This window comes from Dermacentor albipictus, chromosome 1, assembly GCF_038994185.2.
Source record: "Dermacentor albipictus isolate Rhodes 1998 colony chromosome 1, USDA_Dalb.pri_finalv2, whole genome shotgun sequence".
NCBI classification, from domain to species: domain Eukaryota; kingdom Metazoa; phylum Arthropoda; class Arachnida; order Ixodida; family Ixodidae; genus Dermacentor; species Dermacentor albipictus.
Genome location: NC_091821.1, coordinates 185,478,829 through 185,498,942, shown reverse-complemented (window position 1 = coordinate 185,498,942; position 20,114 = coordinate 185,478,829). Strand labels below are relative to the sequence as shown.

At 44.4% G+C, this 20,114-nt stretch overlaps 1 protein-coding gene across 10 annotated transcripts in view; it reads right to left on the bottom strand.

The window, feature by feature from the left end:
* The window catches only part of LOC135921937 (MOG interacting and ectopic P-granules protein 1-like), a 52,224-nt gene extending 34,944 nt beyond the window's left edge, over positions 1–17,280 (bottom strand). For 4 of the 10 annotated variants that reach the window (XM_065456354.1, XM_065456351.1, XM_065456349.1 and 1 more), the window contains exons 1-2: positions 17,165–17,280; positions 15,775–15,859 (exon numbers count right to left, since the gene is read on the bottom strand). Coding sequence is in view for 3 of the 10 variants with exons in the window: in XM_065456349.1 (XP_065312421.1) it covers positions 15,775–15,777 (3 nt within the window). In the remaining 7 variants the exon portion in view is untranslated. Of the gene's footprint in view, positions 1–15,774; positions 15,860–16,598; positions 16,650–16,728; positions 16,790–17,164 lie in introns of those variants that run through there. The other 6 variants (XM_070530565.1, XM_070530553.1, XM_065456353.1 and 3 more) reach the window with 5 other exon arrangements.
* Between the last annotated feature and the right edge of the window lie 2,834 nt (positions 17,281–20,114).

Genomic DNA, 20,114 nt, shown 5'->3' with positions numbered 1-20,114 from the left:
AGTGATGTAGGTCGTCGAAGTGGCAACAGGTGTCGGAGCCGGCGGAGTCGGGTTGTCGTCGCCGGAAGCCATGAAGGAAGGCTCAACGTACCGTCCACTGCGAAGCTCCGTGACGAGGTACAGGCAACGTCCACCTCCACCAGATATGTTACATAGAAAGACGCAGACGAAAAGCTATGTACAAGTATATTTACAAGAAAATACACTGCGCTTGGCCAAGAGGCAACAGCCCGCGCTAGCTTCTAATCGTCGTCGTCGTCTTCACACCGCTCGCCTTTTCATGATTGCACATATTGTTCAGTAGCACTATTGTGGTGAGCAATAGAAGGACGCTCGTGCCGCCACCATCAAATATTTTTTTGGCTTGCTGGGAACGCTTTTCGGAAATAAAATTTTCGGTGCCGTGCAGTCTGGAATTTTTACATGACATGTACAAAAAAACAGACAAAATAAAAATGTCAAGCAGACATGGATATTTGATCTCTCGTGGAATCACCCAGGTTTGGCACCTCCATGCAGAACATACAATGCTCTTCAATTCCTGCAAATCATTCCTGGAGCACGATATGCATGATCTGGGGCGCGATCGAAGATGGTTGTTCAGAAACGCGCATTTAGTTTGTGTTCAGTTTCGCCTCGCGTGACTGGCCTAGGCCACCCCCGTCAGCATCGCCTACGTCAGTCGCGTGAGGCTTAACGCAAATTGAATGCATGTTTTGAACAATGATCTTCGATTGTGCCTTTGGACTTTGCTTAGTAAGCGCAAGACTCTGCGCTATGTGCAATTGCCTAAGAAAGATTGTTGCCGTGTTTATCACAAACTTTACTTGTTTACGGTTCAGAAAGCATCAATGTCTTCACCTGCTCTAATTTGAAGAGAGTAGAAAACTGAGCAATATGTCACTTGCTGGCTTCTTTCTTTGCTGCAGACTAGAAGTTTGGAGTTCTAATTTATGTAATACAATGCGATTCTGTGCTGTTATCACATGTCACAGTTCGCTCACTACCAGGTCCAGTAGCAATTACTTGAAGCAAAAAAAAATTTTAACAGACCATGTTGCTGTCGAGGTGTGGAAACTCAGCCCGTGCAGACCGAGGCTATCTCACCATTTAAATATGTGTTTGATAAGTACATGAAAATTTCCACGAATCTGCACTGTTGAATCATAACGCAAGTCGTGGAGACGAAACGTTTTTACTCATTCCTATCAATGTGCCTCAGCTGCTTTCCAATAAGTAAATTTTAAAAAGCCATTGCTGAAATCACAGTGATGGCAGCAACGTCACCTAGACAGCGCGGCCACTATTCATGTTGTTGGTATCTCAACGTATGGATCTATGCTGCATCCTCAAGGCCAATGCAATTCCACCACCCACAGAATACATACCAGCTTTATGTCCGCTCTTGTAGCGTCAGCTCTAAGCACTGAAGTCATATTGAAGTGCAACTTAATTAGATGCCGCTAGGCATATGGCGCCACAGAACTGGAACACACTTTCACCCAACCTCCATTTCTCCAGTGCTTCTACTTCTCCAAGCTGCGTCCACTCTTCATGCCACCGCGGCACGACACGATGGAGTGGCTTTCAATGGAAAGAGGGGGCTTGCAAGTGCGGAGCATTTTTGCAATGCGAGTAGTGTATGCTTAAATTTTAAACATTTGCTTTCACTCTTGTGATATAGATCAGACATGTTCAGACCCTACTAGATCAGCAGCCGCATGAAATGCGAAGGAGATAGGTGCCGAATCAAGTGCGAAGCTTCGTCTGTTCAATTACCAGTTATCACTCCTGCTCAGTGCTTGGTCAACCCTACATTCCCTTCTCTTGTTTCTCTTTAATGTATGTGCTGCTCTGACTGAGCGTCGGTGCTATTGCTTTCAGCTCAATATCATGCCTCTGTGCACTAGTTGTGCAGCGTACTTATATCTTGTTGCAATTTGCACCCAGACTGGTCCACCTTTTGCATCTGCGAAGCATCCTATCCTTCGAGATGCTCAAGAACAGCAAGCTGAGCAGGACTTCCAGCAGTACTTTCGCGCATCATAGTTAAGTTACGAGCTAGATAACAAATATGGGCAAGTTCCATAGGTGTGCCCTATTCTTAATTGACAAAAGACATCAGTTCACTGTGCTTTTGTTATGTATGGACGATTTTCTAATGCTGCTCATGAGCTTACTATGTCTCATATACCTTAACAATATTTCTTCAGTTTTTTTTACAGGAAAGACTTCAAGTCTATAGCAAGGCCAACTGTGAGAAGGTCACTGGCTTTCGTTGTTACAGACGTCGCTATTTCATCTACAAGTATACTACCCTTGATGCTTTGGTGCCCACGCACCCAACATATTCACCATGCTTGTTAGATTAATTAAATTAAAATTAAGTTCTGGCGTTTGATGTGTAAAAACCAAAATCTGTTTTACGAGGCACGCCGCAGTGGAGGACTGCAAATTTTGATCACCTGGGGCAACCCTTTACCCCTCGAATTATTTTCGGAACAATGTTCCCAAAATACCGTTTTTTTTTCTTTAATGCTTGATGTAATAGGCACATTAAATAAATGTCAGAAATACATTCAGAACTATATATTTATAGAGAGAACACAACCACAAAAAAAAAATTAACCCTGAAGTTGGCTTCACTGCACTACATGGAGTTGGCTTTTTTTTAGCGACTAAAAAACAACATCCCAGACACGACTTCTGTGCACTGTGTGGGCTGTGGTGCAGCTGACTGCCATGTGAATTCATATTTAGTGATGCGGAAAGGCCTCAGTGCGCCACCCGACGAAGATGATGCACCACCATTTTTTTGGTTGCCAGCAAGATATTTTTTTTTCAGCACCACCTGCACCTGAAAAACAACTATGTGCAAAAAAATACTCAGACTGTCTTTGGTGAGATAAGCTGGCACTTTTTACCATGGACTAGTTCAGCTTGTCCACTGTAGCCAGTGTGCAAAACATGTGGAAGTGCCTAGATCGTCTATGGGAGGTAAAGGGTTAATGTACACCCAATTTACGATACATGAAAAGTTTTTGCATTTCGCCACCCATCAAAATATGACCACCATGGTCAGGAATCGAACCAGCGGCCTTGCACTTCGCAGTGCAACGCCATAACCGCTAATCCACTGTGGCGAGTAAGTTATATGCATATGCAGTGCAAAGGAGCGAATATAGACAATTGACTACAGAATTATACTACAGGACTACGGCCAATAATACTGTGCAGGCCTCTATTTAAAGATGCCGTTCCTGGGTGTAGAACATTCAACCCTGAAGGATAGACCAAGTGCTGCACAGCATATGCCAGAACAAGACTGACACATCATTATAAAATTCCTGACACAAGTACTTTGAAGTTCTAGGGCGGGAATATGCACGTGTATCTCTCAAGTGTGCTTGATGACTTCAACAAACGTGTCACATTCTACAAGCAGCCACTGCCAAGCAGCAGCAGCAGCTTTGCTTGAGCCATTAGACAACATTCCTAGGAATGTGACACCCACTTTGTTGCAGTCCTCGCAAGCAGTGAAATGGGCTCTCTTGCTGCAGGTCTGTTGTGGTGAATAAGTGTGGCACATGTGGTATTGTTTATCATAGAATAATATGGATACTCACGTATGAATGCACTTCAAAAAAAAATATGTGAAACTGCAGCATGGCCTTTGTAGATGGAGTGGTTACTCATCCGACTCTACATAGAGCTTTTCTACAGGACTTGATGTAGGAACATTGATAAATTGACACCATTGTCTAAACGTGATCATATAAGGCTCATGTACAGGTTTATGAGTGATGGAACTTTCAATATGTTCCTTGTTTTTAGGCACTTGGCCTTGAGGTATTTCATGCGGGGATGTTTAGTTCTGAATCAACTATGATGCCTAAAGAAAGGATAGAAGTGCTACGCCAATTGCGCCATACTGCGTCAAACCATCAAGCTGCGCCAACCTGCATCAAAAAACTAATTTCAAATGGAGTTGCCAAATTTAGCAGGATGTACTAGTTCAGTGGCAACCACACAGCCCGTACACATGCGTTGGCTAGCGCTTAGCCCTGCAATCCGCCTAGGCCTAAGCAATCCATTTCAGCATCAGTATCTCTGGAGTGTAGGTGTTTTTGGTGGCATAACTAACTAAGCCACCATAAAATGAAAACCATTTTCTGCTAAACAATGTATTACAAATGTTTTACAAAACTGTTACGCATTTGCATATATGCGGATCAGCTAAAGATGATTTGAACTGGTGCTCGTTTGATGGGGCGGTCGGCAAGGAAAGCTGCGCTGAGTGAATAAGGTGGTACAGTCTGCTCAGTGTGTAGCTCATCAGTATCGTTATACATATTAGCACTCAATGTTGCGCCCTCGTGGTACATCTACGTCTATTCATGGGTGAACGCCATGCGTGTGACGTTTTATATCTATTTCGCACGTGCACCACGTCTGCTTACTGGGATGATAGCGCCGCACGCCAACAAATGACCTGCTTACTTTTATGAAACTTTCTGGTCACACATATACAATGGCAACTGCAATCGTCACTGAAATTCTCACTCAGTATACACTATTTTCTGCCCGGCCACACCAAACAAAATCACACTCCTGCCACTGCAAAATGCAAGCCAAGGATTGAATGTTTCATATTTAGTCAGCCTTAGCAACCAAATTGATGTCGTAATTAAATGCTCGACGAAACCACAGGCCTCCGAAATTGCGTTTGTGGCAACAATGTTCTTGACGTGACTTGCGCAGATAGAGTCCAAAAAAGTTAAACTATCGTTCAATGCATGAAATATTGGTTACCTTTCTACACTGGCTTTATGACGCCTGTGGCAGAACCACGAATAAGCCCGAATAATCAAGCTTATTCAAAATATTGGTCGACGGCACAGACCAGAATGCCAGTGAACATTTTTTATCACTTTGTTGTTTTCAAAAATATCTTGGGGCTTTTTCTCAGCAAGCGATGCGAAATACTGGCAAACGTGCAGTGACCAGCACGTCACTTTACGTTTATTCGGCAGCACTCTATCTTGACTGAATGTCACAGTGAATTAAATGTTACTAACGGGCACTACACGAACGGCGGCCACTATGCCTTGATGGGTGTTGTTCATGGCAGCCACTGTGAATATTTCTCGTTGATTGTGCACGAATATATTTAATTAGCTGAATTTATAAGTTTACCTAATCGATTTGATGTCAATGAAAAAGTTATGGATGACATTGCTAACAGCGTTCAAAGCAACTTAAGATTTGTGAATACTTTCTTCAGCAGGAAAGAAAGCCCGTGAAATAAATAAATTTAAAAAAAAAAATGCTGTGACCGTGACAACGCTTCTGTGCACCAGATATTTCATCAATATTCACGCGAACCTCATCAACCAGTGGTGCTAGGAAGGAGCAGCCCAGCTTTTTTTCTCATTACACATCAGCAGTCTTTTGGTGCAAATCTTCAGTCCCTATCACAAGCGAAGTAGCGCTATCTTGTAACAGTTTGCTTTCCGAACTGTTACAAGACCATGACCCAGGCTTGCACGTTCATAAGATATGCAATGCACTGGTAACATTTACCAGTGCACTTATATTATTGGTGCGGGGATGCGTTGTCACTTGGAATTAAAAAAAATTGGAGGCTTTTCCTTGCTTTTCTTTTTTTCTTGTTGGAAAAAAGGACCACGCAAGTCCAAGGTTGCTATATACGTTATCAGTCATTTTTTGACTTATTCCACAACCTTTGCATTGGCACCTTATTGAATAAGTAAGGTAATGAATGTTAGTTCACGAAAATGAAATATTTGTTGCTTGTTCACAATGAAAAACAAAAATGCGCGACTAGCATAACACACGCCTGTGAACGGAAAGCCTTCGGTTCTTTTTTCTTGGCCACATTTAGTTGGCACATCCAGTATGTAATTTTATGGTGGTTTCTGAGAAACCTGTATGGGTTTCCTTATAGGTTCATGCTGCAGTCATGTGGATGACAATTTTTCCCTGTCATAAATTTCACTCCCCTTGCAGGCTTCCGCAGAACTGATCTGCCGTAACCTAGCAGTGTTCTGCAAAGGAACTACTTTTCTTCGTGTGCCTGTATTTCATTCATATTGTCCTTTACCAAGCTGCTTCAAAACGGACAATTCATGCTCCAAATCAGTTCCAAAGCACAAAATCTGCTTCTCCCAGAGCTGCTACAATTCCTTAGACACTTCCATCCCTGCTAAAAGCTTATGTTCGCTGAAAAGGGCGCAGGAGCTTTTATGGGGTAAAGTTCGAATCCATTTTTATCTGCTCATTTAGACACTTTCTTCAGATCAAGCTACTTTATCACTTAAAGACTGTAAGGTTACAGTAACCATATCTATATGTCAACTACGCAGACAGAATAAAAAATGGCTGCAGGTAATGATGCAGAGAGCAAGTTTATCTTCCCAATGAACAACATTCAGCTCAGCACACATTCCTGAAGTGTGCCCAGTTTCTTGTGTAAATGAATGTGACAGTGCATAGCCAATTGTGGAACAGAAAGTAGAAAAAGATTATGTGGTCTTATGTGCCAAAACCACAACCTGATTATGAGGCACACGATACAGCAGCTACAGTTTGACAAGTACGTTTATATATTGTTTCACACGTCTTCCCAGATACCAATTTCTGACAAGTCACAAGATCTTATCACATAGTGTCGTAGAATGCCTTTTCCATATCGATCAATACAGAGAACTGTTTGTGGACAAATACATCACAAATATTAGCCTTGACGTGCACAAGATGGTCAGCTGTCAACTAGCATCCTCTAAAGCCACACTGATACGGATAATGTAATTCTTTAGATTCAAGAAAATGTATCGGAAGACAGTTCACCCTTTTGATGCATTAGCATTCTTAAAGGGCCCCTGAAACGGTTCGAACAAATTTTGCAGACGCGTAGGGTAAAGCTAAAATTAATCATTCGAACCACAATTTGTGTGACACGTCTCATGTTAAGAGAGCTACGGATGATTACAAGTTACCTTCCTCCATAGTCATGCATTTTCTCCTCAACTCGTTTGCCGAGTGATCGGGGCTAAGCTCCGCTTTCACTGGCTCTGCATCATGACGGCACGTTGTGTCGTCAACTTCCGGTTCTCTAGGAGCGAGCGCGCTAAGCCTCTCCAAACTCTCCGCCAGCTGCTTGGCAGTCGACCTCAAGCGAGAGCTATCAAAGCAGCGTGCGTTGCGAGCATTCTGTCAAAACGCCGAACGTGTCTAGTATTCTGGTAACCACAGGAAAGCTGGGCGTTTCGGCAGATGGCTGGAGGCATAAACTCAAGCTGATGAAGGAACTTTAGCGTAGACGTACGTGAGCGGCCCGATTGGTCTGCACGGTCCAGCCATTTGTCGGCGCAGAGCTTAACCAGCCAAACAAAGTGCTAATAACAATCTAACCAAGTGTAAAACATTTTAAACATTTACAAAAACAATCTGTTGATTACACTTCTGCGAAAAATTTACACCAGCAGCAAAGAATACATTTCAATACTGCTACTGTGTATGGTGGAGCTCTGTGCCACCAGGTGGCTGCACCGTGCAGACCATTGACATTTACGCTTCTGCTCTTCCCGTTAAACGGCACAGTCAAGTGGCCAGGCCCTGTCCCCTTGCGCTTGCCTTAATACCAGACACAGGAAACACTATTATGTTAGTAATCTTCCATTGTAAAGTGACGGCCGCAAGCGCGCAAATCCTGGCGCCGATTTGATAATGGCAGTACGATGCGCTGCAGCCATTCCGCTCGTCTGCTGCCTTGCAGAGAGACACGATGTCACCGCTTGACATATTGCCAGTCGCTATGTTTGCAGTCCACAACGCAACAAAGTCGAATCATGGTGCTCGCGAAAAGACTGAGACCGACTCTGACCGCGGAGCTCTCGTCAAAATGGAGCGTGTTGTAACACAAGCAGACGACGCTTGCTGTGTGCCGGAAGTGCTTAAGTGTAGTGAGAAATTGTTTTTGTGCATTCTCTTTCTGTTACTTTCTTTTTATAGGAAAAATTAACTAACATTCCAACTATTACAAACATAATTTGTTCACCATAAAGGTGGAAAAAATTATCCATGACACGCCCTGGGCAGCCAAATGGATAGCTTGCCCCACTGACATCAATTGGGTGATCTACGTCATATGGGTAGGGTCGGCTGAAAATTCCGCCGAGCAGTGTGCGGCGATCGGCAGCGATGTACATTTTTAAAACCTTGCAATAAAATACATGCTTTATGCGGAGCACTTAGATGCGTCAATTATTGATCAGAAGGACCTCCTCTAACGACTCAATACGTTTGTACAAAATCATCAAAATCATTTCAGGGTCCCTTTAACATTCTTAAAGTACTTCATGCACTTTCTGAGGCTATGTATTTACGTTTGTACCTAACTGCTTTCCCGTCTACTTGGGTCACTTAGTAGTCACTTAATAGTGGTCGAATGGGTACAGGTAACAAGGTTCAAAACCAACTATCGAACCAACTTGGATCACTGAGTATGTGACAATGTTGTGACAATGTGTACATATGTGCTGCTCTTCAACAAACCTCTTTCAGGCCAACTTGGATCACTGTAAGATGCGGGACTGAGTAGGTACTGCTGTTCAAAAACTGCCGACTTGGAGCACTGGGCATGTGCCATTCAGTCTGTGTTAGTGTTCGATGAACCTATTTGATGCCAATTTGGGTAGCTGGGTGTATGCCGCTCTTCAATGGACATTTTTGATGCCAACTTGGTTAACTAGGCAGTGCCACTGGGTATGTGCCGCTCTACATTAATGAAAAAGATCCCTTCAATTTGTCCTATGTTGTATGGAGTTGAGCCCAGGTCACAAGGGTTCCTCAAGGACAGCAATGTGACACATTAGCAGGCTGAGCCATGAATGCACCGAGTGTGTGCTGCTCTTCAATGAACCTATAGCCAACTTGAGTTACCAAGTATGTACCACCGAGTGTGCGACAAGCAAGGAAGCAATTTTAAGCGTTCACAGGCACAGGCATGCCACGTTTCAAGTCTCGGAAGCCATGCGTGGACTTCTCGGCAGTGCGACTAAATGGCGCAGCGTGTCGAGAAAGAAGTGTGAGAGGCACACAATTGCCCCATCAGGTATTTCTCGGCGTTCGCACGCACTGGCGCTAAATGGTGCCAAGTGTTCTTAGGGAAGCGTGATAGAATCGTCTCGCTGCAGTACATGCCTCATACATAACTCGTTTCGATGGTAGCAATACGTTGTGCATTATAATGATTTAATGCTAGCACATAACCGTCGACAGTCATTGTGAGATGGGTTCTGCGGCAATCATGTATTTTCTTCTAATAGCTTACAAGGTAACGTGTGAGCTCCATCCGGCAATAACCTCTTACTGAGGAGAGGTCTTTGCCCTGTTCCAAAACCGGAACGACAATAGCGTCTTTCCATGTAGATGGTAGGTATCAGCAAAGTACCGTCAAGAACCTGACACAAGCCAGGACTACAAATAAAGAACAGGGTTTATTTCAGACACATCTGGTCGTTGTCGTCTTCAGTAAGAGAGCTCATGGGTGCACATGCCGGGATGCACGCGCCATGCCGATGCACATATGTACAGTTCAGCAGTGGGCACGATACGGCACTTCCTACTTCTAAAATCTGTCCGGGGGGGGGGGGGGGGGGGGGGGGGGGCTTTACTTTTCCAAGTTGATCCTCTGGGTAGGCTCTGGTGTTCCCCAGTACTTGCAGCTTGACCTGTACTTGACCCTATGTTGGTTTGCTAGCAGACGTCATCTGTCGACGGTTCATCAGGTTGCGAACCTTGGCCACTATTCTCCATTTCACTCTCCCTTTGTTGTGTTATGGCAATTTCCTACTGAACTTTCGCACTTGGTCCACATGTCTTCGCTGTTCTCCGCCTTCCGTATCCACCGTAATCAAGCGTCTACCACTGGCGACAGTCAATATGCCAGGCAGCCATCTCAGTCCCGTGCGGTTATACTGTTGCGACCAGACTCGTGTTCAGGGAGGAAACGAGGTAGGTGGTGCTGAGACCCGACACCTGACTGAAACACTTCTGCCCTATTGATCTGGGAAGAGAGCACTTAGTCTGGTCCTTGGTTGGGTGCGCAGCAACATCTCTGCAGGCGATCTGTCATTCTTTGTCGGCGTTATCCTGTAGCAAAGCAAGAATTTAGCGAGTTGACATTGCAGCGACCCCGATTTATTTTTCTTTAGTGGTTCTTTGGCGGTGCGCACCTAACACTCAGCTGGCCCGCTTGAATGTAGATAATAAGGTGCAGATGTAACGTGACGCACATGGTTATCTCGGAAGAACATCTTTATGTCACCGTGCTGATAAATTGGGATTCATTATCGGACACGACCGTGCGAGGCAGGCCGAAGGGGCAAAAATTATCCGAAGCACTTCCACTGTGGTATCAGCCGTCGCAGTTTTGAGCAGCACCGCCTCTATCCATTTTGTCACTTTGTCCACCAAGACAGGGTTCATATGCCCTTTCACCAGACCAGCAAAGTCGACATGCAGTCAAGACCAACGCTTGTCGGCTTCTGGCCAACTTGAAGAAACCGGAGCTGCAGGTAGTGGCCAACACTGCACACATTGCAGGCAACTTTTTAACAGGCTCTCTATATCACGGTCCAGCCCAGGATACCAAAAGACCGTGCAACGCTTGGAGCATGAAGGCAAAATAATGCAGTGCCCCAAATAAACTAATCCGTCACTGTCAGCTTGTGCCTTCAAGTGAAAAAGGTTGAAAACACTATTGTTCTGCACTTAATTCTCCTGGCCAGCCATGCAGGATCCATGTGTTTACCCGATGAAGCAGTCTGTTTTTGGCAATGTTGGCTGCTAGCTTCTGGGGACACAGAAAAACTCCTTCAGTGCTTGTGCGTGCAGCACATATTCCACGGACATATTTTCTCCTGCGTTTTCTAGATTATGCAACGGTAAGCAGCTCAAGGCATCAGCATTAGTGTTAAGCTGTCCTTTCCAATACTCCTGTCCTTTCCAATACTCAAATTCATATTGATATGCGGAAAAGAGTAACACCCAGTGTTGGATCCTTGCTGCGTCCATTTGCAGAATGGGCTCATCGAGGTGAAAAAGCCCGGCTAAGGGCTTGCGATCGGTTACCAGTGTGAAACAGTTGCCAAAAGATAATCACGGAACTTGGTCACACCAACTACTAAGGCAAGCCCTTCCTTCTCCAACGGCATGTAGTTTCTCTCTGCTGCCGTCACATTCTCAAACAGAAACCTATCGGGTTTCCCAACACCTGCATAGGGCACACCCCAGCCAGGTGTCCCTTCTGGCGGCACTGACGGCATTTGGTGCTTCGATGTCAGCACACGTTGGTATCGTGCAGCCCATTGCAATGTTTGCACAGAAGGCAACTGCTTTCCAAGCTGCTGATTGGTGTCCGTGGCTTCCAACGCAACTGTGGATGCAGGACATTAATGGTGCTGTTTCCATTCCCCATGCTATTCTCCTGCATGTCTTGGACGTCGTCTTGCGCCTTCTCGGAAACCCTAGAAAACTCTTCAACCTCTTCCAGTCAGCTCGTGCCGCATCAACAAGGAACGCCATGCGTCATCGTCCCAGATACCGCAAACAGTGCGGCCTCATAGCATACAGTTCATCATGCTACCGAAGTTGCAACTTTCGGGAAGCCTTCCAAGTTTGCCGATGAAGTCTCGAGCACTCTCCCCTTCCTTCTGCTTCCGCATTAAAAAATGCATAACTGGCTGAAATTTCATTACTACGCAGGTTGTACTGATCTTCCAAACATTTCACAACATCGTCATAGCTTAAGCTGTTGACCGAGGTAGTGGGATGATGTCCTTGCAGTACATGCATGACGCTGCTGCTCAGCGAAAATATTAGCAAGGCACGGCTTTATGGGATCCATTACTTCGTGTCCTTCGAAGTAAGCTTCCAGGCGTGTTACGTACCCCAGCTTCCCGGTGTTCCATCGAAAATTGGTGGCTGAGATGCCATGCCTTGGTGCGTCCGTCTTCTGCAGAAGGTTATGCTGGAGTAGTATCCTATCTTCATCGCCACTGAAGTATCGTCCAGAACCCAACACATGCCAGGACTACAAGTAAAGAACAGGGTTTATTTCAGACACATCTGGTCGTCGTGTTCTTGTCAGAGCTCATAGATGCACTCGCCGGGATGAATGCCCCGTGCCGATGCGCGTATGCACAGTTCCGCAGGGGCATGAGACAAAGCACTTCTAGAGCTTGTCTGACATGATAAGGCAGCCTGGCAGCCTATATAGCATGGAAAAGTGCGAGTAGTGCCATTTGCATGTCTTCATGAAGATTCTTGATCATCTTATACACTATTTTGTCAAGTCTCGGTGCAGAGCTCTTGCATTTTTTCTATGTTCTCAGCTCGGCAATTTAAAAAGGACAGTTGTGCATCGCGTCCAGGTCACCATTTGTAGGAAATGGAGCAATGCACTCAGTCATGGCACATAGTTGATACTATATTAAGAATATGTACAATCGTTCACAAAAACTTCATTCACTCACAAATTGTGGGCTCTCGCTGCCTAACAAGGCAACCAAGAAAGGGCACACCAAGCATGCGCACTGTCTTTGTCGCTGAAGCCATCACACCTAAAAAATAGACATCAGCTACAGTTCATTCTGTCTGCATTTACAGTCCAGTGTCTTATATTCTGCAATTTCTTTGTGTTTGAGGAATGACTCTGAATAGTGATGGCTAAAAACGAACTTAGTTTTCCTCAAGGGTGCCAGTCAAGGGTGCCAGTCTGGTCTGAGGGATGGCTGTACTGTCCTTTCAGCCTTCTTAGCCCATTCCATTTTGTCATCTAATTTATGCTCGAGAATCCACTCCCAGTTTGCCGTTATGTCCGCCTTCACTGCGATTTAATGCGTTGAAATTCAATAAGATTTTCTGCATTTGGAGATCAACACAGTTGACCATGCTTTGTTTTGCATCTTTCGCACCTGTTTGCAGTCATCTTTCCACCGTGTGACCTGTCTTTTATATGAGCGATCAACCTGTCAAGAACAAGCATGTGCAGACCCCGTACGTGGCGGTGGCACTAGTGCATCACATTTCTTGCTTTGCAATTCTACAACCAAAGAAATAATCGAACGCGCTTTTCTATATTGTGCTAGAGCATGTCAGCACAGTTTTTGCAGTAAATTTTGAAAATATTCGATGCAGGACTCTCCCGTTAACAGGGGCAAAGATACTGCATCAATATTCAAATACTTTCATCACAACAGGCTGGCAAAATTTAAAAAATGCTTTGTATCGATGCAAACCACAACCAAAAAAGATATCTGGATTTTGGCCAATATTGTGTGATGTTCCATTCTTGCTATTATTTTTTGCCTCAATATCTAAGTGACATTCAGTGGTAATTAAGCAGAAATCAATGCTACTGAATCGTGCTCTTCATTTTTAAACCGGTAGCCACAACATGTTTTTTTCTTGGGAGCTAGCAAAAGTGCACACCTTGTGGCCAAATCTACAGAAAGTGCTTCTGACTGACCAAACGCTGCTATATTTTTCTGCTACAATAAAAAATTTTTCTCACAGAACTAAAATCGATTTCCTTGTCTTCAACACTCAGGCAGCAAAATGGATATTTTCCCACAAGATTGTATATTGTCAGTGGACATGTTTGGTCGAAGTTATCTGAACAATGAGGATGACAAACCAGTTCTGCAGAAGCCCGCAAGGTGGAGGAATAATCATGAAAGCAAAAAATTCCAGACCAGCACAATTTTTTTCAACTGCTAAGCTTTCAGAGAAACTCATACAGGTTTCCTTTATAGCTTCAGGCTACATTCAAGTGGATGACAATTTTTCCCCTTCATTAGCTGAACACACCTACATCAACATTGCTTTCAAGGCTGGTGCTCCAACATAGATGGTGTAACATTTTCCCTTTATTAAGACCATGATTAAACCAGGCATTTGCACAGTCATAGCTTGCTTACAGCCACTGGGCAACTAACTTATAGTCATATGGTGTGATCATTCAGTGTTGGCCATTTTTAAGCACTGGGGCAGAAACATGTGAGACTTCACTTTGTGTGGAATTTGTTGCCACATAACATCATGCTCAACCTACAAGGCAAAGTTCAGACTACAAGAAAAGAAAATAAGCACACTGTGTGACTAAGTGCTTCAACAAGTTGTGTTGATAATATATAACACGCAATCATTAAGGGGCTGATTTGTAACAAACTGTTAACACACAAACATTTTGCTGTAACCTATGGCTACTGACCGCTTTTTCACAATAGACAGCTTTCCCACAAAGTCACAGACACAGCTCTTGCTGGTACACCAACGTGGTGGCCAGGATTACATCAGTGCAGCATATTCACAGCTACAGGTAACCTGCTCCATTGTGATAGAGACGCGACTGGAACTATGCTGGCATCTGTGTTAGAATTGCCTCTCTAGGAGAACATGTCCTCTCATGCTCTCACATTTCTTTTTGCTTACACAGGTGCTCACCATGCTGGCAGATAAATGTGGCGGCTACAATGAAGTTAATACAAGCCATCTAATTTATTAGTCGTCAGAAGTCTGAATACATCAAGCTCTCTACAGTTGTGAGCAAAGTATTCACATGTTAGAGTATCAACAATTCTAATTAACTGTTATGTTGCATTCTGAAGTATTTACCCCATACATACACCAATTTCACAAGAGTGTGCTAAAGGGTTTATGGTTGCCTCAACAAAACTTAAAAGCAATTGGAACTCAATGAGAAGCCTTCAGATGACACACTGATGAAAACGGCAAGTTCAATATCACAACACAGCAGCGTTGCATTCTCTAGTAAACAGCTTCTAAGTTTGTGCATTAATTACACTAAACATTTTCCTGTTTATAAAATTAATTCCACATAGTTTAGGTGCTTCCTGACCTTCCTCCAAATGTTGCACCGTGCCTTCTAACCAAGCAGCGGAAAAGCTTGATGACAAAAGTGTACAGAAACCTGTTTTCATCATCAATAAACCATAACATGCATTCCAGAAATACTTCAAGTTGCATTTAATTACCAATAAAGAAGCAAACATTCTGCTGTGGCAAATGCTTCAAGAATTTCTGCACTTTGCCAAAGTGGTAAACAAAAGGCACCAGCACAAAGTTGTCTGCGCCATACTTCATACTAACCAATATTCAACTCGGACACATTAGAGAATGGATAGCAGTAATGCCAGGAACTGTCCATGCCTTTTACTACCTGCACAGTTGGCTGATACATGTGTATGTGTTAACACAATGTTCCAGTGCGTGCTGTGCAGTATTGCAATTACGAATACTTTACTGCAGTTCTGAAACTGCTGACTATTTGCACCAGGAAAGTTTAAGTACATCTTGGTACATGTGCACCATAGGGCAGTAGAATGCAAGTGCAGTTTCATTATCAACACCGCATATCACAAATACAGTTCTGCTTTTATTCATTCCATCCTGGATCACATTACCAAAAAACAGCTCCATGAGTACTAAGTTCCTTCTGCACAATGCACGTAAATTTCTAAAAAATTATAGCTGCACACAATGCCACAATTTGTCAGGCTTGCAGCAGATAGCTAAAGAATATAGCAAACATACAGCTTACCTTACCCTCAATATTGAGGTCATAATACTTCAGGCAAGGTAACCCATCCCACATGTCCACAAAGGAGAAACCAGAATTCATAAAACTGGAGAACAAAAAGTTCATTTATAGAAAAGTGAGAATACCATTTGCGGATCCTTTTCTTGAAGTTGATGTTGTCTTTGAAGAAGAATTAATGCATCATTTGCGTGCCGACTTTAAGCTGTAAACCTAGGAATGAACAAAAAAGCAATGGAGAAGGTAGTGAATAGAGGGCACGCAAGTATTTACGTTTACATGTACGCCATTGACAAATTTAAGTTATTTGTGTGTACGGCTGGTCATAATACGGGGGCAGAACGTGGTACGGGTGCTGGTGCAGCTCGAAAAAAAAAAAAACGCAGCGAAATAAGTGCAATGTAGCAGCGCTGTCTTCTCAAATGTTCACTTCAATAACGTGGATATTGCACCGTATAGGCTTATAAAATGAACCATTTGGAAAACAAGCCTTCAAAATCCTTGGAATGGTTCAGCTTATTCAAAAACACGATCTAAACAGGCCTCGCCATCAGGCCACACAATGACAAGCGAACAGCACCGACGAATCGTCTGAAGAAGTCGATTCAGCGTACCGTACTAAGCGCCAGATAAATGAAATTCGATATTTTTATGCCTCAGCCGCTCGTTTTAAGTTTAAATAATCGTTAACATGCGAGTACAAAACGGTATTTCCTTTAACTAAACGACTGACGACCGCTTCGTGCCTTGTTCATGTGCGAAAACATTGCCTTGACCAGGCTTGACAATACCAGCGTACAATAGCTTCACACATGTTGTTTTGACTTCTCATATAAAGAATGCCACGCGATGCCGCCTTTGTACTAAATTAGCGCGCGAAACATTATGTTGCTCGGCGAGAGAAGAAAAAGAAGTGTAGATCCACACAAGTACGAAATGGTAGGATAATCACACATTCTCCATCGCCGGTGCTTTTCTTTTGGCGGGCCGTATTGGCGCTAAGGAGAACAGCAGGTGTGAAATGGAGAAAAGCACCGGACACTCTGACAGGGTGTCAATTGGGCAGTAGCGGGGTCACGTACTGAAAAAAAGCGCTAATTCTGATGCGCGAACGAGCAGCCGACAGAGCGAGATGTATCCGGCAGACGAACCCGGCGACAGGCGCTTGTTACGCGAGAGGGCGTCCGCACTCGTAGTCGCGACTTCTCGCGGCATCAAAATCACTCCATTAATATGTATTCAAAAATTGCTGAACATCACTTTAACCAACGTTGTTAACTTTGAAACGAAGCGTCGCTAATATCAAGGGGCATATACCTGAGACGAGCCATCGCTCAAGAGGCACCGAAATAGCCAGTCTATTAGAAAACGGGCCACCTAGGCCTAGTCCGCCCTGTAAGCCGCGTCTAACAAACGATGCCGGTAAATGATTGTTTACCCAGTATTTCCTTGCATCAAAAAGCGTTGAAACCCCAAAAAATAGCGTTCCCTGACCATAGAAAGGCTCGTAATGCTTACTTTTTCGTGAAACCTGCGGGCAGCAGTGCACGACGGCGCGCTGCGGCGGCGACGGCTCCTGCGTACGCGAACTAGCCAAAGCGAATACCAAAATGGCGCTCGCAGGTCACGTGACGTGGCAAGTTAATTTGCGTTATTTTCAGTTTATTTGCCGTGTAGCATGCTTGGAAACAGTTGGAGACGAGCTTTCGAGGTTGGCATTGACTTTGAGCTTTATTCATTGGATTTATTATGATCCAGCGCAGCGGACCAGAAAACAGGCTTCCACCCCTCGGTCCCGAAGCAGATGGACTCGCCCAATGGCGAAGAACGTTTCTCCATGGAGGGCCCTGACACTTCCGGAAGTACTGGGAGCAATCTCACTGGCGAGTGCGCTCTGGCGCTCTTGGCGTACTGGGCGCTCTGGGGCCCTCGGGACGCGCTCCGCAAGCCCGCTCCGTATCTACTGCTGTGCACATGCTTCTGGAACAAGGCGTCCCATAAGAGTCCTCTTTCGATGCCTTTCTCAAAGAATTTCACCTTGGTCCATGGTCTGTCAAAGGACCTTGTTGGGACGCACTGGTCATCAGGCAGGCTTTGTTGGCTATGGCAGTTTCAGAAAGTCTCCCCTGGACGCAGGTCTAGAAATGCTGCAGTCGGTCTTGGATACCTGTGTCCTAAGTCGGACACAAGGTGTTTCTTTGTCATTTTCATGCCCCGAGGAAGGTCGCTATGCATTGGACCTTCCAAAATGGTAACGAGCTAACAATATATATTGCCTAAAGGTGGCTCCACAACTCTCCAGTTTCTGCGTTGCACGGCTTTTGAGCTTTCGAATAGAAAATTTCCATATGTATGCTCAAACGTGTCATGTTTCAAGCACTGAAGATGACAGCTTAAATCCACATTTGCCTCGTCCAGCAACACTAACCAAGTGCACATATAGACTCAAGAGCAATTCCATAACACTGTGAGCGAACACCTACTATACCAGGCACGATGTGCACGCAAAGGCATTAACAACCACCTGTGCGAATTCGACTCAGGGGCACGCTTCTGTAGGTGCCTTAGGTGCACAAATTCTCAGTGTATTATTTGTGGGAAACGGGCAGCAGCTTTTTTTTTTTTTTCGCGCACCCATTGTAGAAAATGAATTTATTCAAGCGATGTTGGCCAAGCGACCAGATCCCCCTGGAGCCGAAAAGGGAAAAGTAAGCGAATACCAAAGGGCAGGGCGAAATATGACTGCCCTACCTGAAGTGTGCAACTAGCGCGACATGCTACATTTACTGAACTAATGCAAAGACCACACCATTGTATGTATCTGTACCTAAACTATAGGCAAGAGTTTTGCTACGTAGAGGTGCATATAGCCTCCCTTCCCCCGAGTTAGTGTACCTACATTTTGGTAAAACGCTACAACCAGACGAAGATACTTCGGGTGGCCACCGACTACTCTCGTATCTAAGCGCCGCAAGGTGTATGAGTCCCATCCTCCCCATCCCCTCGACAACGCCTCTAGCTGAATGAATCGTGGAGAGGTATTTTGTTACCAGCGCGTCATCGTGAAAAGGCTCCATGTGCGACATGTATGAACGACAAGTAGTAATTGGTAGCTTCAAGTTACGTAGTAAAGGCTACAGAAGAAAGCTGCTCGAGCCTACCACGATATTTATTACAACCGAGATGACTTTAGGCCGTTTATTTGTGTTTCAGTGAAATATAATTCGATTTTTTGCTCGAACATCGCGATGCTGTCCTACATATATACATATGCTTCAATTCTAAGTATTGACCTTTTTTTTCGATCACCTTGGGCGCGATGAAGACAGAAAGAGAAAAAGGTGGAGTGCTTGAGAGCTGAAGATGCTTAAATAAGTAATCATCGTCATAATCGTGTTCAGATGCAACAACAATGTTCGCCACCAGAAAATGGAAACCGAACCAGAGCTGACGAGCTGTGCGCGGTTATTAGGCAGACGGCAGTATGACAAGGAAGAACATAGCCTGTCCCTCGAAACTGTAGATACCGGTAGTTACATTTGCGAATCCATAGGAAATGATCAGGCCCACATCGGTAGTATTACTCTGAAGAAGAAGCAAAAAAATCACTGTGATACAAGTTATTCCGTCACATCAAGTTTGATTCTCAGATGGACTCTAGCTTGGTGTACTTTATTCCAGTTGCATGCAGGCCGTCGTACAAGCGTCAGGCGAAGTGCTCCGTTTGGTGTTTTCCACTAGACGCACATATGAGTCCATGATTAGACATCAGGGGAATCGCAGGCAACCACAAGAGGTCCTATTTGATTTGATAAGAAGGACGCGAGCTGGATTTATCTGGCCATGAGCCATGCTCAGACTTGCACTTACACGTCATATTTGCATCTTGGTGTTGAGACATAGCTCTAGTATAGCATACGGCCTGTGTGTGCGCGCGCGCGCCATGCTCAGACTTGCACTTAAATGTCATATTTGCAACTTGTGTGCGCGTGCGTGCGTGCGTGCGTGCGTGCGTGCGTGCGTGCGTGCGTGCGTGTGTGCGTGCGTGCGTGCGTGCGTGCTTGCGTGCATGTGTGTGTGTGTGTGTTCATACTTTTGATTTTCCTTGCGCTGAGAAAGTTTCAGTACTATCTGTCGTCACGAACGACAATTCTGTGTACACGCGTAGACAGCAACCACTAAAGAAGCGATGGTAATATTTAGTCCATAGTGTACTTCAGCATTTACATGACATTGTTGTTTCTTCTGCAGAAGTGCTACGTCCCCACCATGGCAGAAAGGCCAAGAATTGAACGGCTTGTACAAAATATGTTCTCCTAAAATATAAAAATATTACATTACACGGAAAGACGTATTATTCAACACTGAGACTTGTTACATATATCATAGTGCAGTGACAAAAACGTATATATAAAATAAAAATTTTCGCAGCTTTACAGCAAGCAAAAAGAAAAGAGAGAACGACAAG